The following is an 18262-nucleotide window of genomic DNA, read 5'->3' on the forward strand; positions in this document are numbered from 1 at the left end:
ACTGCTGCCCTCCACACACACACACACACACACACACACACACACACACAAAAACAAACAAACAAACAAACAAACAACGATACTCTTGAGTGACTGGTGAATTTTGGCTTCCACCAGCCACAGTGGCAGGTGTACAAAAAAAAAATATTTCAACCCCGAGCTCAGCCCAACGAATTCACACTTACGAAATCAGCCACAAACCAGAAAGGTGGAAGTACATTAGTGGTTTCCTGCTATAACACATTGACACTTCTCTGATAAAACAGCAGTTCTCTTTTAGTTTAAATTAAAATGTGACAGTTCATGTAACGTCGAGTGTTCTCTCCACATAGCCGAGATGAATTTCCTGGTGCATTTCCCTGTAAATGGCAACCTAGGAACTAAAAGAGGAAACTCGGATTTACAGTATTTTCGATGGAGCTTGGAGGCAGCATTCATAGCGCATAAATTATACTAATCAGGCACCCCTGTCTTCTGATTGGCTGAGCGCACGAAGGTTTCCCGTCTTGCATTGGGTACTGCTGTCTTGGCCACGTCCCCAAGCCACGTCGCGCTCTGCTCGCCATTTTCCCATCTTCTGAAGCCAGATTCAGTCTATTCTAGTGTCACGGTGTCACTCAACACTGTCAGGGTATCAATTAATCTTTAACGCAGACGAACTGAGCTCCTTATAGAGACTTAATTTGCTTTACGTCCGCTGGAGCTCCTGCAAACATGAACATTTTTAGGCTAACCGGCGATCTCTCCCACCTAGCAGCCATCATCATCCTGCTGCTAAAAATATGGAAAACCAGGTCCTGTGCCGGTGAGTAGTCACATACCTTTACTCACAGTTTGCTTGAACCCATGGTTTGCATATAATGTGTACAGTTATGTAAATGTACAATTTAACTAGATGGTAAAATGTCTCTACTGTGAAACTTCTCCTATAGTTGAAGCTCATTAGCGAGTTCTCGGCTAACCTTAGCTAGTTGGCTAGTAACACTGTCGTTAGCGAGTCATTTCTGAGACTGCCACTCTTTCAAACATGACGAGGTGCGACGCAAAACTTAATTATTGCTCATATCGGGAGGAAGCACCTGTAAAGTCCAGCTAGCAGCGGCTTTGTTGCTAGCTAACCTCGACAGTGCAGCGGGCCCCGCAGTAACGTCAAGTAACATTAGGGACCAGGGGACCAGAGGGCCACAGCATTTGTCAGTTTGGCATTTTGGGCCTCGTCCTTTCAACTGTTGGGGAAACCTGTGCTAGCTTCACGTTTCACGCTGGCCCCCTGTAATTCCCATACGTTAACTTAGCCCAGTGTGATCTCTCTGACGTGGCAGCACAGAGTGCTCACTAGCTGACAACTGGAGATGCAAAATCAGTGACTGGGTACATGCTTTTGCTCAGTAGGGTTGCAAGAATAGTTAATAGCTGCATGCTGTGTTATCATGACGAAACTTAGCTGTGTTTTCACGCGGTCAAAGGTTAGGACTGTATCTCCGCTACACAGTCACCTGAGTTGTGTCATTACTGCTGTTTGCTTGAGATTAAATGTCTTCATACGACTCAATCTTGTTGAAGCCCTACTGTTCTGAACAGCTGCATATCAGACTTGCGTGTCAGCACCAGAATCAAACCATCTAATGCAGTATATATGTTTTATAACTGGTAGCACTACTATGTTTAGCTATTGTTAGTGTAGTGATCGTTGATGACGCCCCCTTCCTAGTGTGACAGTGGGTGTAACTGAGGGGAACATGTTGTCACTTGCTAACACACCAAATAAACAGAGAGGCTTGCTACAAGTGTAGGTGAGGATGAAGACTGTGGAGACCAGGGGTATCATTGTGAGGGGAAAAGTGGGACTGATTGCCTAGGGACATTTTTTGCATTAAAAACAAAAAATGACTTAAGTAATTAGTGCCATAACTAAATTAAGATTGGCTGAATAAACTATGTATGTATGAACTTTGTATGAAAAATAGTAAAAGCTTCCTGAGCCCCATCACCCTTCTAAAGACACCAAATAGTTAAGTCAATCTGTGCACTTGGAATGTCTGTAAATGCAGCTAAAGCTAAGTTAGTGACTGCTTATGCTGCTGGTGTACCAGTGTACAATGTCATGTTTTTTTCTGAAGCAAGCGAAATTGGGGTTAAAAAAAAATGGTGCAAAGTGAAAATATCGATTCATATCGTCGTCTTTGAGGTACGCCTTTATTGATCGCAGGCTCTTGAATTGCATCGTGGCAGACTTTGTGATTTCAGCAAAAATCATATAGATCCTTTATTATATAGATGCAAAGAATCTATATAATATAGGAAGTGAATATTGGATTGTGAATCAATAGAAAGTTGTGTTGGGAGATAAAGTGAGCAGGCATATGTTGGTTAGAGAGTACCAGAGATGTGGGGCAGTGTGTTGGGTTTGTGGTAAAGTTTAAGAACAGCAAACCAAATGTAATTTTGTGTGTTGTACCAGAGTGAGCTATAGCTGCTACCTTAAAACATAAGAAAGAGGCATCAAAGCTGTCTGGATGGAGAGATTGTCCTCTAGATGACAGCATGACAGAACTATCCATTTAAATGCCAAGAAGCTCGATATAAACCTCTGTCTGGGATGTTAAACTGTCTGAATGCCCTCTGCTGTCTCCTCACAGGCATTTCCGGAAAGAGTCAGGTCCTGTTTGCCTTGGTGTTTACCACTCGCTACTTGGACCTGCTCACCTCCTTCATCTCTCTCTACAACACCACCATGAAGGTGAAACACTCACACATTGCTCCTCATTGTCATATCCTGTAGCACTGACTAAACACACAGTGTTCAGGCTAAACTAGCACCCCAAGCTGACACACCTGTTTGCTGAAGGATGACGGTGCATAGCAAGATGTAATGTGACGTTGCTGCTTGACCATATTAATGACACATCCGTACACAGTGGAATAAGAAAATACGTGTCTTTCATGTTTTATCTGTGTTTTTCAGATCATCTACATCGGGTGTGCGTATGCCACTGTGTACCTGATCTACATGAAATTCAAGGCAACTTATGATGGGAACCATGACACGTTCAGAGTGGAGTTCCTGGTTGTACCTGTTGGTGGATTGGCTTTCCTGGTTAACCATGACTTCTCTCCCCTGGAGGTCAGAAATACTGCCCACACACATACCCTGATACCACTTTCATACAGCAGAGATGTTTCTGAATGTTATTTAACCAGACAGCTCAACAGACAGGTCAATCTCTGGTGGTCATTGTAAATAGAGACTCCAGTCATAACAGATTTATATGACATTATTATCCAATAAAGTCGAGATTCACTTTAACTTCTTTCCTTTTGTTTGTTTACACATCAGTCTGTCTACCTTGATCATACCGTCCGAATTCAGGAGTTTCTCTTTTACTTAACACTAACTTCATTGCCTTGTTAAAGGGATACTATGCTGATTTTCAACCAGGTCTGAGTCACCACAGTGTGGGGAGTGTGTGCAGATGAACAGTGTTTGACTCCCCGCCTATGCCGTGAGCAAAAATCAGCTGGATTACTAGAAACAGTTCATTTCAGGTCATCAGTGATATGTTTCACATTATCCGGTGGATTTTGGCTGGACGGGCAGGGAGCTCGAGAAGCTGGCTGCACAGGGGGCGCCCTAACACCTTTCATCTGCACACACTCCCCACACGCGGTCACACAGACCTGGTTGAAAATAGTCAAAGTATCCCTTTAATTCATTCTAGAGCAAATTTATTTGAACTCAACAGAAACAAAATAAAAAACCAAAACCATCTTTATTACTAAATCCACAGTTCTATTAATCACCTCCCACCTTGAAATAAACTCTTAATTCACTGAGTTAGATGTGAAAATATGTTGGTTCTACACACTGTTTTTCCCCGTTGTCTCTCTCTGTGTTACTCGCTGGCTTTTTACTAGTCCTGTAATGTTATCCCAACCACTCGCAGTTGCCATCCTTCTCAGTGCAGCTGCCTGTTCCACTAGTAGAGACTGACCTCTGGTGGCGTATGCTGTGCACTATATCACCTCAATACAGCATCTCCGTATTAGTTTAATAGAAAGAGAGGGGTGATGTTTTTTATGACAGTATTGAAAATCATACCTTAAAGATTTCTATATACTCTGTTATACCATAGTACTGCCCAATCCTAAATCAATCTTGAAATCACCAAAATATGGAGTGCTGCAGGAATGAAGTTGTAGTTGCTGTAAAAGCTTGATGATGTTCTGCAGTCTCATTTAGCCACTTGTTCGCAACCACCTTTTTTAAGACTGTAAAGGCTTCAAAATCGACAAGTGGGGTATTTACTTAAGTATTTTATGTTGTAGAACAAAGCTTGAATATATTTTAAGCTTGTGTTAACCACAAACATTCTCACTCACGTGTGCATATCTCCTTTCCTCCGCAGCTACCTGTCAGATGTTTTACACAGACTCCAATTAAATGAAATAGTTTAAGTTTCAATTATAATCAAGCATTTGTTTAACCAAAAAAACCTTGTGCTTTTTTTCAAAGGTCATTGTAACTGATAATAATAATGGTAATAACAATACAGTATATAATGATAGTAATACCGTATATATTGTGAAACTGATATTTTCTGAGATCGTTATCATATTGTGAAAATCTTATGCTGTGCAACCCTAAGTGACAACACTTTACGAAAAATGATTGTGCATGCCAGGCTAATGCAACACACTGACTACACTCTGTCTCTTAACTTTCTTTGCACTGGGCATTGCATGTCCTAATTGAAATACATGACGCACACAAAAAGATACCATTGGTGTACCGACTACAGGCCTGAAGCTTTACACAGTAAAGCTAGTTTGTTAGTGCAGTGCTCCAGCAGGATTGTTTCACACAGGCATATCGTGCAGTTGGGAATGATAAACATCTCTGTGCAAATGTATTTGAATTCAGTCAATACGCAACGGTGCTCTTTTCCCTTCTCAGACAGCCACCCATTATTTCCCAAACAACACACACTCTCTTTTCATTTTGCCCAGATTCTGTGGACATTCTCCATCTACTTGGAGTCGGTGGCCATCCTGCCACAGCTCTTCATGATCAGCAAGACTGGTGAGGCTGAGACCATCACCACCCACTACCTGTTCTTCCTGGGACTCTACAGAGCCCTCTACCTCATCAACTGGATATGGAGGTTCTACTTTGAGGGCTTCTTTGACATGATTGCCATCGTGGCTGGGGTGGTGCAGACTATCCTCTACTGCGACTTCTTCTATTTGTATGTAACAAAAGGTGAGTGCTGCTGCATTGGTGTTTCATTTCATAAAGGCTTTTTGTTGTGGTAGTGGGTGATGAAACAATAAATAAAGTTGATGACAACCTGCGGTTCCATCATTCTGTTTTCTTGCTGTTATGCATGCTGTCCATCTGTCACTGTGTTAACAAAACGCCTTCCTGTCTCGTTTCAGTACTGAAAGGAAAGAAGCTGAGTCTGCCAGCTTAAGTGCCAAAGAGGAACGTTTTGGCAGACTCATAGAGGGGCATCGGAGGGGAGGAGGATTGGTAGCGGACACCTCTGACAGCCCCCACCCCACCCTCCACCACCGCTTCCTCCTCTTCCCCTCCCGCCAGTGTAAGATGCCTGAGACAGAGAGCGAATGGGAGCTGCTGACTGCACCTTCTTCTGATCCCGAATCGGTGGAATCAGAACACCTGCAGAGGCTGGTCCATGGCCTTCGGATTTCTGTTTGATGCATCTTGCCTTAACTTTTTTTATTACTCTGTATAAAGGAAGAAGAAAAAAAATGAGAGAAAAGTTTTCTACAGCAAAATGTGTGCTATGAAGATTTGACACATTGGTGAATAAGAGCTGAAGATGTAAAATTGCCTATGATTTGGCACTGTATGATATTGAAGCGGACTTCTTGTGGTGGGATGTTATTGACTCAAGCGTTTGTAATAGTATTTGCAATCGAAATAAATGTGCATTGTTTTTCCTGAATCAATTTGGGGAGGAATTTGTTGAATCCTCAGAACTTTGGTGGTCAAATTATTCATGTTCTGCTCTTCTATTTCTGACCACTATGCATTCCCATGTATAAAGACTATCTATTTTAGTCCCCCGTGCCCTTGTTAGAATATTAATTGAATGTAGATGCCATAATTTAACATTCTCTTTTCAAACACTTTTTTTTGTTTGAATGCCTTCGAAATTGGTATGAGTTGCTTTTGTGTGAATGAAAGTAAAGGGTTGAAACAGGATGCCAATGGTCTCACATCACTGTAAATGGCTTTCTTAATTTGAATACCCCCTCATCGCCTGTAAGTATACATCACTGCCCAGCCCATCATTTCAGATGGCTCCGTTAAATGTTCGAGATGAGTGAATTCACTGTGCTATATGTGAATTATCACAACAGAAATGGAAGTGTTCAATTTTTCTCTTAGGTGCAGATGTATTTATGTTTTACCTTCTTCCAGGTTTCCAATAAACAGAGTTTGTAGTTGTGCAGTAGAATTAAGTCTCTCTGTCAGAGAGGAGCACAGTCCTACGAACACTGTTACACTGATTCTTGCATAGTTCTCGAGACATATCTGCTTACATTTTAGGTTTTATGCATCATTCCAAGTTTCCTCTTAGTTTCTTCCCAGAGCTTTTGCATGATGTTGCCACCACAAATAAAGAATTTATGGGAAACGTTTGTCTCAATGCTTTGGTTACAATGATTTTAAAATAGTCCAGAAATATAATACTGCAGCCCTTTGACATTGCTGGACTCTCGATGGAGAATTGAAAAAAAGATCCAAATCGCTGCATCAGAGCCACATTCTTTTTTGTTAAAATCTGCTGCCTACATTACCCACAGTTCAACTTGACCAGCTACAACTCTGTGTGAGTTTTGATTGTGATAATCTAGTAGCAGTTAATGTAGTCTTATGGAGAAGATCATGGAGGATCTTCCAATCCCTTGAATACTACCCAAGGAGGTGTATTTAAGCTGTTAGGATAGATCTGTTTCCTTGCTTGGAGTGAGGAAACAGGTCTATCCTACATGTCTCTTCCTCACATCTCTTACATCCTCACTCAGGAGGAGCCAGGACATCATGAAAAGATGCGAGTGAAGGAAGAGGAGACACAGTGGCGAAATGAAAAGCACTCTAACAGCCATAAGAGTGACTATTCTGATCATAGGTTTCACTTCCTCAATGATTATTTCCATAACTGTAGTTGACATTTATAGAATTGTAATCTTTATTGCAAAAGCTAAAATCATTTCACATGGAGGTCCCTGAGGCAAAATTTTATCAAATGGGGGTGCATCAATTTATGGGTCTTTGACACACACACCTTAAAAAAAAGAGAGAGAACCACAGTTTTATAGAACTTTTGTACACAGTACAATATGAACTATGAATGCACTTGCATATGCAAGTGTTGCCAGATTACATACATAAACTATCGACTGGATATACACTTTTCTTAATGGACCCAAAAAGAAACAGAAGAAATGGCAGCTGCTGTATAGCTGCATTCTGCAGTATACCTCAGTAGAGGAGGTGTTCACAGTCAGTCTTTAAGGATGTACTTTATATGTAGAAGATGTGACATGAGTAACATAATATGAACTCCTATTTACAGCGGCAATACAACCAGCTCAAAGCAGTTCTATGACACCTTTAAATTTACAGTCTTCAGACCTGACCGATGCTGACTCAAGTGACATCACTACATCAGTCTTCACACAGCTCCCTTTGGAGACACTTAAAGCTTTATACTTCTTCACATATGCAGTAGTTCTCCCTAACACCTGTAAACACATGTTCATGTGTAAAATCAGTGAAGTTCCTTTTAAGAAAATTGTGACAGCTGTAAAAATGCAATCTTGAACAATTGTATTAATTCATTTTAAGCTATGTTTGAGTTCATAAAAAAGACTATATAAGTGCAATTTTGAAACTGACATTACAGCTTCCACATTGACTGGCCAAGCGTATGGAGATAATCTGTTCATGGAGGAAGTAAAGAGTCTCAAAACTCCTCGAACAAATGGAACCTGATCTAAACATTGGGTGATCTGTGCACGCAGATTCAATAATCTCTCAATAAATGCAACAAACTTTCACAGATGTCTACAGAATGCGACTGTGAAATTATCCATATTGGTAAATCTTTATCTCTTTTATTTGTGGATCATGCATTTGTCATTAGGTTTGAGACCAATTTCTCTCCATACAAGAGGCCATGTGTGGAACCCTAAATATTAATATCAAAAAATAAAACATTATAAAATAAATAATTATATGAATACATTGTATGGAAAATATATATCCTATGTGAAATTATTGAAAAAAATATCAAAACTTAAGTCATTCTATAAAGTGCTTTTTCATCATTCATTTTTTATATAAACAGAATTTGCCCTTTTAAAAAATCCATGTTTATACACTATATTGGCATTGTATTAATTTTTGTGTCCGTGTTTATTTACGACAGTAGTAGTTCACTTGGATTTACTTTGACATCATTATTGTTATTGCTAACAGGAGCTAACAGGCTAAATCTGGTAGTTGTTGTTAAAACTTGCTTGCGTAAGAGGCACGGGGGATGGAAGACTTATGAAATAAAAAGTGACATGAAGTAAAAGAATCGTCACATGAATTGCATTATTCTTGGAAAAAATAAATCTTATAAAACTGTCATTATGAAAATAGGAATGATGAAATTACACTGGGTTGAAGTGAGTATAAAAATTAGTTGAATTTTAATAATGTCTTATAATCATTTCACGAATTATTGCTTTATTGAAATATGCATTTGTATATTTTAACAATTAATTCATGATTTAATTTTATAAATACACATTTATTTATTACATATTGAACACTTTGGGGTTCCATACCAGTGTCACACTGGTTCGATACAAAATAGGGCTTACCTTAAAACATAGATAATGTCTTAAAGGTTCCGCACGTCATGTACTCTCTCCAGCATCATGAAACACATATTAAAAATCATCTGCTGTCTATCAACAGCGAGATTAAAACCCAGTGTCTGTGATAAGACGCTGACCTGGGTTGGTTGGGCGGGGCTGGACTGTACAACAATTTACATGACTTGAGCTAGGAACCGTCGACCCGGCCAACCCGGAACAAAAACACAGTCGGACCAAAGATCTCAACTTTAACGCGCATTAGAAGGAGGAGAAATTATTTTCATCAATAAATCTATGCCACAACATACGCTATCTGTGTGCAGTGGATACACAGGATGGAAAATAATATTTTAAAGGATAACGTTATTTGTGAGTATCTATTCATTATTACCGCTGGAAACACTGAAGTTTAACTTATAGTTAGCCGAGTTAGCTAACTGTTAAGCTACTTCACTTATTCTCATGGAGGAATGATGTCATATACATGATAGATATTTAGACGAAGAAAGCATTTTTAGCTAATATCGGCCTTCAATCTTGTTTTATTGTTGTTCCATACTGTAACATACAGAGGAAAGCATACTGTCGAAATTATATTGATATTTTCTAAATGTAAAAGTGACCCATGTCTATTTTTTTGACAGGTAACGTTAAATCAATATCTGTGTACTGTGTAGTTTTCAGCTAATGTTATGATTATTACACATAAGAGTATGAAGAAGCCTTATTTCATTGAATATAAAATCATAACAGTGAGGGAAATTTGTCTAAAATGTTGAGATTTTGCTGCATTACAGCAATAACTGAAGCTGAAGGTATGAATGGGGATAAAGTTGTCAAAGCTGAAAGATGCAGAGGTGGCAGTTTGAACATATGGGTGACAAATTACTGGAAAAACCTGAATAACTGAGTAGGACAGGATGACAATGCCCCCATCCATAGGGCACGAGGTGTCACTAAAAGGTTCAGTGAGTATGAAAGTTATCTTAGTCAAATGCTATGACCTTTGCAGTCACCAGATCTCAACTCAGTTGAGCACCTATGGGAGATTTTGGACTGATGTGTACAGTGTTCTTCACCACCATCATCACAACAGCAAATGAGGGAATATTTTGATTTGTATGGTGGCCTCACAGCAAGAGGGTTCTATGTTTGAACCCGGAGGCTCGCCTGGTCCCTTCTGTGTGTAGTTAGCATGTTTTCCCTGTGTCATTGTGGTTTATTCTCTGGGTTCTGCAGCTTCCCTCTTCAGTCCAAAGACACAAAGATGACTTTAAATTGTCTGTAGGTGTGAACGTGAACATAAATGGTTGTCAATCTGTTTGTGTTAGCCCTCTGATAGTCTGGCGACCTCTCTAGGTGTACCCCGACTCTTGCCCAATGTCAGTCATATCAGCCCCCCTGTGACTCTGAACAGCACAAGCAGTTACAGTTAATGAATGAATAGAAATATCTTTCGGAAGAAAGGTGCTCCATCCCTCAAGTAGAGTTCCAGAGACTTGTGGATTAATGCCAAGGTGCGCTAAAGCTGTGCTGGTGGCACGTGGTGGCCCAGCACCTTACTAAGACACGGGTTTTCTTTTAATTCATCACCCATCTGTATCACTGAAAGAAGTTGAATTGGTAGTTTAAATACATGAATGAAGTGACAGCTTATATGTTATAGCTAAGTTCAATTTAATGGATCAGTTGGCGTAAAAGTGCCAAAAGTAAACAAGGATATTAGATTGTTTTTCAAAAATAGACTTCCTCTAAACATATGAAGCAAGCCACGTGACACGCTGTTTGGAGTAATAAGCCTATTGAAGTTAAAATACACACACTTTGAACAAGTAATGTATATTTATTAATACTGATCTGGTGTCTGTTAGTGTTTGGAGCTAATATAAAACCCAAAACAACATCAAAAAGATGAAGTAACAATAAGTCAAGACAACCATTGGTGATGAAATGACCCACTGCTGTTTACATCCAGGTACCCCTCTTCCTCTCTCTGTTCTGCGACTGCTGGTCCCACCAATTCGACTGGTCTCCGCAGCGATATGGCAGACCGTCCAACAGAAAGTTGTGACTGATTATGGGATGCTTGAGGAGTTTGTTTCCATGGTTACAGACATTGTTCCAGAGCTACTGTCCACTCGCCAGAGGGCCCAACTTATCCTGGGCCTCAGAGCACGGGTGAGGAGGAGCATTGCTCGATTATTAACCACTAACAATTCACATATATTAACTGCTGCTGCTGTGAAAGAACATTTTAAAATTCTGAACATAGTGACTGTGTTATTGAAGCTGCTTTAGTGTCTGAATTCTCCAAGATTGAAAAACATGCAAGACAATTTATTTGAAGAATTAACTGTTAATTCTCTTGTCAATCCAAAAATGCTTTCAAAAAATACATGTTGAAATGCTTATAGAGCTTGTAGACTTGACTAAACTAAACAATATGTAAACTGTTGCAGCTGTGTGTTTTAAATTAGAGGTTTAGAGGAAGTGTTTTTTTCTGCCACTATGGTTGTGTAACACTGTTGCTTTGTGGTTTTAGCTCATTTTGGAGTTATGTCAGTTTGAAGCTACTGCTGACTTTGAGAATGTTCGTCCTCATATGGACAGAGTGCAAACGCTCATTGACTCATGGGTAATGGAGGTGAGTTTATAGTGTTGTTACTTTGATTGACTTTGTAAGAAATCAGATGGATGTGTCTTTAAAAACCATACACTGGACAATGTAATCAATTCTGTATAATGCTCACGTCATGATATGCAGGCTTGTGATGCTAATCAAGAGGTGCCACACCCAGAATTTGTGGATCTAGTTAAAAAGCTGCTGAAAAATCCTGATGAAAGGGAACACTTCTTTCAGGTCAGTGTTACTGTCCTACCTCAAATTTGATCTGTTTATGAAAATAAAAATGAAGTGCTGAAAGGTCATCCAGATTCATGATTTAAAGGTCTAGTGTGTAGGATGTAGTGCCATCTAGCAGTGAGTTTGCAGATTGTAACCAACTGAAACTTCTCTGTGTCAAGCATATAGGAGAACTATGGTGGCCAATGCAGAAATGCAAATTGCCCAATCTAGAGCTAGTGTTTGGTTTGTCCATTCTGGGCCACTGTAGAAACTACATGACAGAGTCTAAAGAGGACCCGCTATGCATGTAGTTATAAATGGCTCATTCTAAGGTCACAAAAACACAACGATTGTTAGTTTGAGATGATTACACACTAATAAAATCATCGTAGAAATAGAATTCTATTTCTGTAGAAAACATAGTCGTGAATATCATATTAATTAATTTCTACCAATATATCCCCCAAAATCCTACACACTGGACCTTTAAATAAAATCAGTCAAACTAATGGAGTGAGCCTTGCTTTGAGTGCATATTACTATCAACCCATTACCTTGAAGGGACGGACAATAAGGTATACCAAACGTGACTCTGTAATGTATATTGAATGATTGTGTACTATTAAAGGCAGAGTACTCCCCTTGCATTTTGCATCGTTAAAATCCTGTATTTCTGATTCTTTATTGACCTCAGTCATTGTAGTTTTCAAGTGTTTTCCAGTTTTTGAAAATCTAAATATAACATGTCATGTCTTGCAGAATGTTTTCCCCAAAGAGTTTGGTCCCACATATGATGATGCACTTTGCACCTTGATGTGGAAGTTTCTGTCCAGACTTGAACAGTTTCTTCCTCTTCAGACTTTCCAACAGGTATATAAAGAACAGACATAAAATGTTACAATACAAGGTCATTTTGATATCATTAATGGCTAGCTTTGAACTAGGGCTGAGTGATATGGGGGAAAAAAATCCGATATCACAATATTTTTTTGGCAAAATTCCTCAATAATGATATTGTAAAGACATGCTAGAGTTGACTATTGGTGCTCTTACAAAATATTTACACATTGAGATTCTCGATAAATATAATAATAGTAATGTGGATATAATGACTCAGGATGAAGGCAAATAATAGAACAGCTCTAAGAGTCAGAACATCACTTTACTGTAATGCAGCCTTTAAAACTAGGAAATGACAACATTTATGATAAATATCTAAAATCTAAGACGATATCTGGTTTCATATCATGATATCAATTCGATATTGATATATCACCCAGCCCTACTTTCAACTTCGGTGTTTTTATAGTCGTACATTTCTCTTACCTTTTTTTTTTTCCCTTTCCTTTTCATTGTCTTAAGATTGCCTCCATGTTTGGTGAGGCATCCTCAGTTCTGGAGGAATGTATGGACTCTGTGTCTCGATGTGAGGAGCTCAAAACCCTACTGCAGTATCAAAAAGACCTCAGCCAACTGGATCACAATGGCAAGCATTTATAGTTACTAATTCCTTTTAATAACTGAAGGCTTTAATATTGTCTCTTCCTCAGCATTGTACTTTTTGAGAACATCAACACTTGGCCCGTATTTGACCTTTGCTGTGGTGCTGGGAAGTATAATGGGTGTCCATTAGGGGTGGAATAGTATATCATAGCACAATACAGGAGCACATTCATGGAGTAGTGTTTTACTGCAACAAGGGATAACGGTATACTTTAAAACATTTTAGGCATTTGTGCTTTTTCTTAAGAAGTAACTTTGGTATTTTTCAGGGTACTGTTTGCGGTGGAAACACTAAACGGACATAGGGTCTAGGAACCATGTCTGAAGGGTTACTTTTGGTTCCAAAGGTACCATACCGAAGTGTTTGGTGGAAAAGGGGCTTATGTTCCCATGTTTTTGTGTCTAAGAGACTAATGTAAACAACAATTATTGAAATTGGTCCAGGACTGATCAAGAGGGCTGCAGACGGCAGCAGCAAAACAGGCTGCAATGTAATCACTCTGGACATTTGTGCATCGTCAATGTACATCCACCAATAGTGCCTGTATTTGCCACTGACAGGCTCAGATTATTATTCAAGTGTCTGACAACATTATGGAAAGGATCTTTACAGAGATAGACCTTTTTGTTAAAAAGTAAGATCCTTTTTGTTCAAACAGAAAAGCCCCAAAATCGCCATCGCCAAGCCCACCAGACTCCATTTAAATAAACACTGATTTTATCATAGTAGAACACACTTCATTCAAAGTCAAAGTCAAAAAACAAATAAAACTCAGAAAAATGTCTTGGTTTGTCTTTCCACTGTTCCAACAGTTACCAGCTCTGGTTTGGTTAAAAGAAACCCTTAATTCACCTGGTTAGACGTGAAAATATATTGGACCAATTCCATTTCTTCCCCTTAGCCCTTGTCTTGGCCCTTCCCTTTGGTTTCGCGTGTTCATGTGAATTGGTGTCCCAATTCTCCATCAGGTTAAGAGCTAACGGAGAATTGGGACACCACTTCCCCTCACATGAACGCGCAAAACCAAGGGGAAGGGCCAAGACAAGGGCTAAGGGGAAGAAATGGAATTGGTCCTAGGTCTGTAAGGGCTTAGGACTTGAGTCAACGAGTCTGTAAGGGATTCATTTGGGATTGGGGGATTGACTCTCTAACACTAAGATTAGTGTTTATTTACAGTGGGTGTCAATGTAATCTTTTTCACCATTTTATTGCAATGTTTTTTTTTTCTTTTCAGATGGTTCCTTGGATGGCGCCTGCATTATTTCAGCTCTCAAACTTCCCTCTGGAGAGAGAACCGAGACAGATAAACCCCAAGCCAACGTCTTGGATAATGTGCTATCATATGCATCAGATTTGGAGAAGGAATCTTTAACATTGTCTCATACAACAGAGATAAAAATAGACACAGCTGAAGATCAGACAAGTGAGATGGAGGTTGATGACTCTCATTGGACTCCTGGTGAAAATGGAACAGAGATGCTTTTTGGAGACATTACAAGACATGAAGAAAATGTAGGCCTTCCTCAGAGTCAAGTGGAGGATGCAACTGGCCTTCTAAAACAATGCCGTGTTCAGCTAAAAAGACTGGACATGCCGAACTCTTTGCAGTCTCGACCTGTGAGACGAAACAGAGGCCTGAAGATGAAAAAGATTCTGTTGGAAGAGAAAAAAGGTCTTCGTGACGAGGTCTACAAATCAGCTTCTAGGAAAACAAAACCCTCCAATGGGGCTATTTTACACATCCCTGACAATGAGGTGTCAAGCAGCTTTGGCAAAGACGACTCCACGTATATGGCTCCTATCAGTCATTGCAGTGAAGACGACTCATGGTCTTACTACTCTGATGAGAACTCTTGCCATAAGGCTGCAAGTAGTAGCCCTAGTATGGCTGATTCCTGGTCCAGCTACTCGGATGATGAGCCTTCCTTTGTGACTCCTGCCAGTAGTTCTGAAGGTGATTCGCTGTCTAGCTGCTCAAATGAGGACCCTTCCTTCATGGGTTCTAAAAATATAAATATATCAGCTAACAGCAGAAAGCGGGACATCTCTGACATCAAAGCCAGCACTTCAAAAAAGACTCGGAACACCCTGTGTTTTATCTGCAAGGAGCACATCAACACAAACCTGAGAACTCACATGAAAACCCACTTTCCCACCGGTGATTACGCCTGCCCTCGATGCGACAGCAGGTTTAAACTCCTCTCATCTCTGAAGCTCCACTTGAATAGAACCTGCTTCGAGTACAGCCGACAACAGATAGATCCGCAGAAGCCGAACGAAGCTAAGAATCTTTACAAATGTGAGGAATGCGAAGAGGCATTCAGGTACCGAGTTTCTCTTGAAAGGCACAAACTGACACACAATAAACTGTACTGCAATGTATGTAGGAAGGTTCTACGAGATGCAGCAACATTGGCAAGGCACAAGGCTTCTCACACACTGTTTCAGTGTAACCGCTGCGACATGACGTTCACTCTTTTCAAACCCTTGCTCAGGCATTGCCAAAACATCCATAAAATCAGCATGCCGTTTAAATGCAACTATTGCCCGAAAACGGTATCCAAGCTGCGAATTTTGATCGCACACGAGTGGAAACATACGGGCCATCTACCTTTCCAGTGCCCTCAGTGTGCCTTGAGATTCAAAACTGATGGAGATCTCAGTTCCCATGAAAGAGTCCACACCAGAGAGAAACCCTACCTGTGCGCAGAGTGCGGTAAGACTTTCGCCCAGAAGTCCAACTTCATGCGACACCTGAATTTCATTCACAGTGAGTCTCGAAATGAGAGGAAGTATTCTTGCAGCGAGTGTGAGAAATCCTTTAAAGAGAAAGGAGCCCTGAAAAAACACCAGAGGACCAAACACTTAAATGAATTGTTCCGTCATCCGTGCCCATACTGTGGGAAGATGGTCTCTTCATCAACAATGGCTAGACATAAATTAATCCATACAGGAGAGAAACCTTTCAAATGCACTGTGCCTGACTGTGATAAGGACTTCAGGTCAACTGCTGAAGTGAAGAAGCATGTCCTCTTGCATCATAGTATAGAGAGACCATATAAATGTGGTGTCTGTGGTAAGGGCTTTATACAAATGTGTTATCTCAACGCACATGCTAAAATACACTCAGGAGAAAAGCCATTTGTTTGCCATATCTGTGGCAAGGCCTTCCTTAAGCTCTACAGCATGCACAGACACAAAAAACTTGTACATACTTTTGAAAAGCATTAAAAATGCATGGCAGAAACATTGATGGAGTACTCAGGTACTTAATGTATAGAGTAATAGCTGCCTAACCTTTCACATGTGAACATGACTTTTTTTTTGAACTATTAAAGAAATAAAGCTAACGGTTCTGAATGGGTGTAACAACAGAGTTGAGCCGTTTCCGTGTGGGTTTGTTGGGACCGTTTAACATCTCTGTGTTGGATGTTAGCAGCTGCTTCTATGTAAGCTTGTGCTAACTAAGATGATGTTGTACGGTGCCATGCCATTGTTCCAGTGGACCAAAATTCTAAAGCCCATTAGTCCAAATAATGTCCCATTGGATCATTTCTCTGACAGCCCATTATTCCCGAAACAAATGCCCATTGCTCTTAAGTCCCATTTCTCCGAAAATACACACTCACTGCAGTTAGTTTCAGTTTCATTGTAGCGTTTGAGCAACCAATCTTGGGTGTTTCTATCCACCCTACATGGCGTATCCCAGCGGCGTTTGAGGCGCTGAACCTAGATGTTTTTCACCCTGCTTTTCCAGCAACTTTTGTGTGTGGGTGTTTAAAGCCAAAACACAATCTATTCCTACCTATAACCAAGTGGATTTTGTACTTGAACTTAACTGCACATTCACCACAGAATTGTTGACAAATGTAACATCTTCATGGTTTATTCAATTGGCGGCTTGCGGGCCACATCCGGCCCAGAAGCAACCTATGAGTGGCCTGGCTAGGAATTGGTACTGAGACCCGGCATTAAACAGCCCGGGGCAAAATGAATCAAGACAGTAGTATTAATTAGCTCTGCCGCTATCTGCTCTTTTATCATTACTTTTTGAAGTTTTGGTTTTATGTATCATCATGCTGCAGACTCTCTCCTGCTCTCTGCATGCTGACCTCCTCCACACACACGCAGACACACACAAACATGAGAGTGAAGTCAGACAACGGTAGAGAGGCCGCAGTGCAGATGAAAGGAATATAACTTAAAGATAACTCTAGTTGACAGTTTTTTTAATTTCAAATGTGACACGAAAAACATTGCATAACTGCAGGGAGTGTGTATTTTTGGATTAACAGGACTTTGGAGCAATGAGCATTTGTTTAAGCATAAATGGCTATCAGAGAAACTGGCTTACAAACAAATGGGAAATTTTGGAAGTCCTGACCAGAAGAAGAAAGTGGCTAAGAAGATGGTCCTTCAGTACTGCTTCTAACCTATGTAATGGCAGCAACACAAAATTGACTGATTTTTCCTGATACTAACTTTGACTTCATTGTTTAATAGGCTAATTGAGATATGGTTGTTCAATAAAAGAATTTCGGATTGACCTGGTTTTTCTGTTTTTGTCCAATTTTTTTTTAGAGTACTTGAGTTCTCTATATCAATTTAATGATTGTACAAGGAAATTGCTTAAAATGCCCATTCCAAGTGTAATTCACAAGTAGAGAATCTCTAAAACCTACAGAAGTTTACAAACAGGTTTGTGTTTACAAGGGGGCTCAAACAATTAAGGGATTTTGCACTAACACAAGCTTGGCCAGTGAATGCCTCATTCAACTTTTCATTCTAAAATGTTCTATATAGATGCGTCAGCACCAAAGACAGCGTCTATTTCACAAATTCTTCCTTGTCAAAACCTGGAACCCAAATTACCTACAATGCAATGTGACCAAGAGTTCAGTCAAAGAATCAGGTTAGTGTTAGTTAATGTTAGTAGTGCCTAATGTAGCCTTGAGGCTCTAACCTGCAGCAGAGATCAGCACACCAACATTAACATTACACACCTAAATCTT

At 40.0% G+C, this 18262-nt stretch overlaps 2 protein-coding genes across 2 annotated transcripts; both read left to right on the forward strand.

Annotated features, from left to right (window-relative positions):
• The first annotated feature begins 555 nt into the window (after window positions 1-555).
• Window positions 556-6665, forward strand: kdelr2b (KDEL endoplasmic reticulum protein retention receptor 2b). Its single transcript, XM_050060251.1, has 5 exons — window positions 556-805; window positions 2640-2740; window positions 2966-3124; window positions 5008-5260; window positions 5437-6665. The coding sequence occupies exons 1-5, from the start codon at window positions 715-717 to the stop codon at window positions 5469-5471; spliced, it is 639 nt and encodes a 212-aa protein (XP_049916208.1). The 5' UTR covers window positions 556-714; the 3' UTR covers window positions 5472-6665.
• Window positions 6666-9133: 2468 nt separating this feature from the next.
• LOC126400281 (zinc finger protein 271-like) lies at window positions 9134-17795 on the forward strand. Its single transcript, XM_050060841.1, has 7 exons — window positions 9134-9270; window positions 10877-11079; window positions 11444-11545; window positions 11666-11761; window positions 12506-12616; window positions 13109-13232; window positions 14485-17795. Exons 1-7 carry the CDS (start codon window positions 9237-9239, stop codon window positions 16479-16481), a joined length of 2667 nt encoding a protein of 888 aa, XP_049916798.1. The 5' UTR covers window positions 9134-9236; the 3' UTR covers window positions 16482-17795.
• Window positions 17796-18262: the final 467 nt, after the last annotated feature.

This window comes from Epinephelus moara, chromosome 13 (genome assembly GCF_006386435.1).
Source record: "Epinephelus moara isolate mb chromosome 13, YSFRI_EMoa_1.0, whole genome shotgun sequence".
In the NCBI taxonomy this organism is placed as follows: Eukaryota; Metazoa; Chordata; class Actinopteri; order Perciformes; family Serranidae; genus Epinephelus; species Epinephelus moara.

Coding starts and splice junctions, on each gene's coding strand:
- kdelr2b (XM_050060251.1), top strand. CDS start 715: ATGAACATTTTTAGGCTAACCGGCGATCTCTCCCACCTAGCAGCCATC. Junction 806..2,639: donor GAAAACCAGGTCCTGTGCCG/GTGAGTAGTCAC, acceptor GTCTCCTCACAG/GCATTTCCGGAAAGAGTCAG. Junction 2,741..2,965: donor TCTACAACACCACCATGAAG/GTGAAACACTCA, acceptor TGTGTTTTTCAG/ATCATCTACATCGGGTGTGC.
- LOC126400281 (XM_050060841.1), top strand. CDS start 9,237: ATGGAAAATAATATTTTAAAGGATAACGTTATTT. Junction 11,762..12,505: donor AAAGGGAACACTTCTTTCAG/GTCAGTGTTACT, acceptor CATGTCTTGCAG/AATGTTTTCCCCAAAGAGTT. Junction 12,617..13,108: donor CTCTTCAGACTTTCCAACAG/GTATATAAAGAA, acceptor CATTGTCTTAAG/ATTGCCTCCATGTTTGGTGA.